This window comes from Arachis ipaensis, chromosome B07, assembly GCF_000816755.2.
Source record: "Arachis ipaensis cultivar K30076 chromosome B07, Araip1.1, whole genome shotgun sequence".
NCBI classification, from domain to species: Eukaryota; Viridiplantae; Streptophyta; class Magnoliopsida; order Fabales; family Fabaceae; genus Arachis; species Arachis ipaensis.
The window spans coordinates 118579583-118584022 of record NC_029791.2 but is presented as its reverse complement, the minus strand read 5'-3'; the positions used below and the strand labels follow the sequence as shown (position 1 = coordinate 118584022).

Here is a 4440-nt window from a genome sequence, read left to right as displayed (position 1 = left end):
AAATCGTGAACAAATTCGTCCCTGAAAATCTAAAAATACTAAAACACACCTTACTATTCAAAACGTGTGACGGATCGATCCTTCCGTGTAAAATGCTCTCCCAAACGTAACAGAGGGGGGGTGATGTGTCGCTTAGCTGGTGTGTGTTGGGCCTAGACCACCGTAACGGTGCACATGTAATAAGGTGGATTGAGGTTAGGGACAAATGGGTCCCTGGGTGGAAAGATGACGTCGTTTTTCTGTTTGCCCTATGTGTTCAAATTGAACTCGTTCGCTATTACCGTTGTTCATTTCTGTGAGTGGTTGAGGGTAGTGGTATTGTGCAGTCTTAAATGGCCAACGACGGAGCTTCATCCAGCACACGACGCATTCCACTGCCGCCAACCGTGAAATGCGTGGAAGCTGCAGAGGAGAGGGACGAGATTGCTCCAACATGTAGATGCGGGGTGTACGCCATATTGTACAAATCGAGGACGACGACGAACCCTAATAGATTGTTCTTTGGATATCCATTCTTTAAGGTATGTTGGTGATTTTATTTGGATTTTATTTGGTCAGTTTTTCTTATACGGGAGTTGGCTATGTTTTGTTTGTTTTGGAATGATGAACATGTAGCTGAAAAATCCAGTCACTGCAAGTTCTTCTTATGGTTGGATGACCATGTTTCAACAATAAGAGTCCTTGAGAAGTTTATTACAGAGAACGAGGTTGATGATCTGAAAGTGTATCTTGGGAAGAAGGTAGTGGAACAGAAACTGATTGATTTGGAGAAGAAGGTATTGCATCTAGAGAGGAAGAAGAATGTTAATCTGTATTTGATTATTCTTGCAGTGGTTTCTGTAATTTTTGCTTCTGTTATTGCCAAACTTGGCTGAAAAGTAGGTAAAAAAATGATGTAATGTAGTATGGGATGAGTTTCTGTTTTGTTGTATGCTTTTCAAACAAAAATGTTGTAAGCTAAATTATGATATATTCAGCAAAGTGATTGTCCTAAGCAAGTTAATGGCATAGTTATTTAGAGATATGATTATATATGTAAAGTATAAATTAATCTCATGAAAGAGTTGTTAATGTTGACAAAAGAAGTCAATAACATGTCTACTGCCAAAGTAAGGCATAACTTAAGCCTGCAAGCTATACATAATTACATTGTTTCCAAAAAGAGTTACTTTGTAAAATAACAGTGTTTCCCAAAAAGATGTTGATGTTGCATTAAACATATAGATGTTGATGTTGTCATGACTAAACATGTAGCATTAACTACTTGGCCTGTTTAGTCCTGGAGTGGGGATGAACTTAAACAGTCGTTGAGTTGCTTTGCCTGCTGCTGCCAAAGTCTGTGAAGATGCTCTTGATGTAGTTGGTTGTTGTGGAGAGGGGAGATGCTGTCAACTTTGGAGAGGTGGCACAGGCTCCGAGGGTTTATTTGTCACAGACTTCCTCCTAACTGTTTGCTTAGGTCCTAAATGGCCTTGGTGCAGGGAGTGATGAAGACTGGGCTGGGGCCTGAATGGTGCTTTCGGAGGCATTGATTGTGTCGCAACCGCTGCTACTGAGGGTTCAGATTCTTGCTCAGGCATCGGTGCAGCGTTTGCATTCGAATTACCATGCATGAAGGTCGAAACAAGTGTGAATGCAACGAATCTGGCAAGCAACAACAATGAAATGCCACCAAAATCCATACCTCATTAGCAACTAAATGATTAGCAGAATTTTGTTCAACATGAGGAGGGTTCGTAGCAGCAGGGGGACTTCGTTATACACTCTGAGATGAGGCATTTTATAAAATGTATCCACTTAGTGTAAACAGTCCCAATGAAGCACATTATATAATAAGGCACTTAAAACCATGAAGCATTAAAATATAGACATATAACATCCTAAATAAAACTATAATAGACACTTAAATCCCTGAGTAAGTAAGGACTACCTCTTCCTCGGGGGCTGACTGTGACAAAGGTAGAACCACAAGTGATTGAGAGTCCTTGGGCTTTGTCCTTGGTTTTTTCGTCTTTGGCTTCGAGTTTGGGTTGGATGGGGCCCCTTTGCATGTCTTGTAGTTGTGTCTCCTCTCACCACACTTGCTATATGTGACATAGAAACTCCTCTTCAACTTGTCACCATTAATAACAGCCTCAGCTGGGTCTTTCTGTCTGTTATGCACCTTGGGACGTCTAATTGGCCTTTTTAACACAGGTGGAGCAGGCTTAGTAAACTCAAACCTTGTCTAGTATTCCTCACTAGTTACTGGCTAGATGAAATGCTCGTATGTCTTTCTAATGGACTCCATACATAGCCATGGATGGACATAATCATCGGGATTATCATGCCATTTTTTTATTGCTGCTATAGCATGAATGCACGGCATCCCTTCACGGCAGGACAGCAGTTTCACAACAACAGGATGACATGAACATGATTAAAATATCAAGAATTAATAGAAATTCACAGCATGGCTAAATATCTCAAAATTCACAGTATAGTTAATATCAACAGATTCACAGCATGTTAATCAGATTCACACCAAGCATGTCCAAATTGACAGCATGTTTAATCTCAAAAAATTCACATAATGATTATAATAAAAATTCACAGCATGGTTAATCTCACAGCATGGTTAACATCAGTTATGATTAAAATTAAAATTCACAGCAACTATGATTCACAGCATGCTTAAATTAAAAAAAATGCACAGCATGTTAAAATTGAAGTTCAGGAACCTGACTGACCAGTGAGTTGCCATTTGTTACACGAGCAGCTGTGTTTGATCAGATCCACATTAACTTTGGATCCCTTGTAAGTGACTTCAAACCGTTTGCGCTCGTTATCACCAATCCACTCCGCTGTTCATTTGTTGCTTGGTTTGATAAGCCTCTGTAGCCTTTTCTCTTGCACTGGCACCAGTTTCCCTTTATGCGTCCCCAGAAGTTTCTTGTGTTGAACCATTCGCCGCGTCACATAGCACCGTAATTCCTCGCACATTGTAAGTATGGGCTTGCATCTGTACTTCACCACCTTTGTGTTAAACGACTCGCATATGTTGTTTGTTAGGTTGTCGACCTTGGGACCATGGCTAAAGTATGCTCTAACCCAGGTAGCAGGTTCAAATTTCATAAGGTAGGCCCAAGCATCCTTGTTCACTTCTTTCAGTCTTTCCATGGTTGTCTTGAATTCAGAGATGGTGGTGCATTTTGCACAATCCCACACTATTTCTCTTATATATAGATCCTTGAATCGGTTTATGAAATTCTTCCATATATGCATGACATAGCTTCTGACATGTGCACTAGGCATTACCTCTTTCAGTGCAGGTAGCAGTCCCTAACAACAGTGAATAGTAAATGACTGAGACAGTAAACAGGGAATGACAAAAAGGGAACTAACCTTCTGTTGATCCGACATAAAATTCCAACCGTGGTTGCCAACATCACCAATATCCTCCTGTAATAATGTTAGGAACCACTTCCATGATTCTTTGTTTTCAGATCTTGCAACTGCGTATGCAACCACATAGAACTGGTTGTTAGCATCCTGTGCAATAGCAGAAAGTAGTTGTCCCCGTGGTATGTTTTAAGAAATGCTCCATCTAGGTGGATCAATGGTCTGCAGCCACTCTTGAATCCCCGCTTGCAGGCCTCAAAACAAACATACAACTTGTCAAACATAGGGGGTGCTTGAGGCTATGGAATCAGGTCTAGCAATGCAGAAGACCCAAGGTTACTTCTATGTATCTCTAATAAGTAATCCCTCAATTTTCCGTACTGTTGCCTTTCGTTACCCATCATCCTCTCCCTTGTCTCCTTCACAGCTCTATACACCATCTTTGGGTGTGCAGTAAAGTCAAAGTCCTCTCTTAGAAAATCAACAGCTTCACGAGTTGTCATATGCGGGTGCGTTGCCATCCTCTTCTCCACCTTTTTACTGATCCAGTGTTGATCAGCAGCGTTGCTTCCAAGGTCCCTTGCACAAGTGTGCTCGTTTCTATAAGTCTTGACTTGGAAGCATTGTAATTGCCGATTGTAAGACAAGTGGGCAATCCAAGCACACTCTTCATCCTTGCACCCAACCCTAACTCTTTCTCTATCATTCTTGATCTAAACCAACTCCCGGCCTTCAGCAATAAAGGTATCATTTACAACCTCTTTGAACCTCTCAATTGTTACAAACTTTGTTCCAAGCTCAAATCTTCCCTCTCCGAAACTATATTGGTCATTGAAATTAGGCCACTGATGTTTGTTTCCCTCATCCTCAGAAGAAACGGGTGTATGCAGCTCCTCAGATTCATACTCCCATACAATATCATCACCATCCGTGTCTACATCACTCATGTAGTCTACCAGTGCTGGCCTTGGTCCTCTGGCCCTATTGGGCTCCCTTGCAGGCCTAGATCTATTGGGCTCCCCTGCAGGCATAGATCCACTAGGCTGTCCACCAGGCCCA

The 4440-nt window shown here is 41.5% G+C and overlaps 1 protein-coding gene across 1 annotated transcript; it reads left to right on the top strand.

Moving 5' to 3' along the window:
• Positions 333-875, top strand: LOC107607815. The gene is made up of 2 exons (XM_016309717.1): positions 333-525; positions 616-875. Exons 1-2 carry the CDS (start codon positions 333-335, stop codon positions 873-875), a joined length of 453 nt encoding a protein of 150 aa, XP_016165203.1.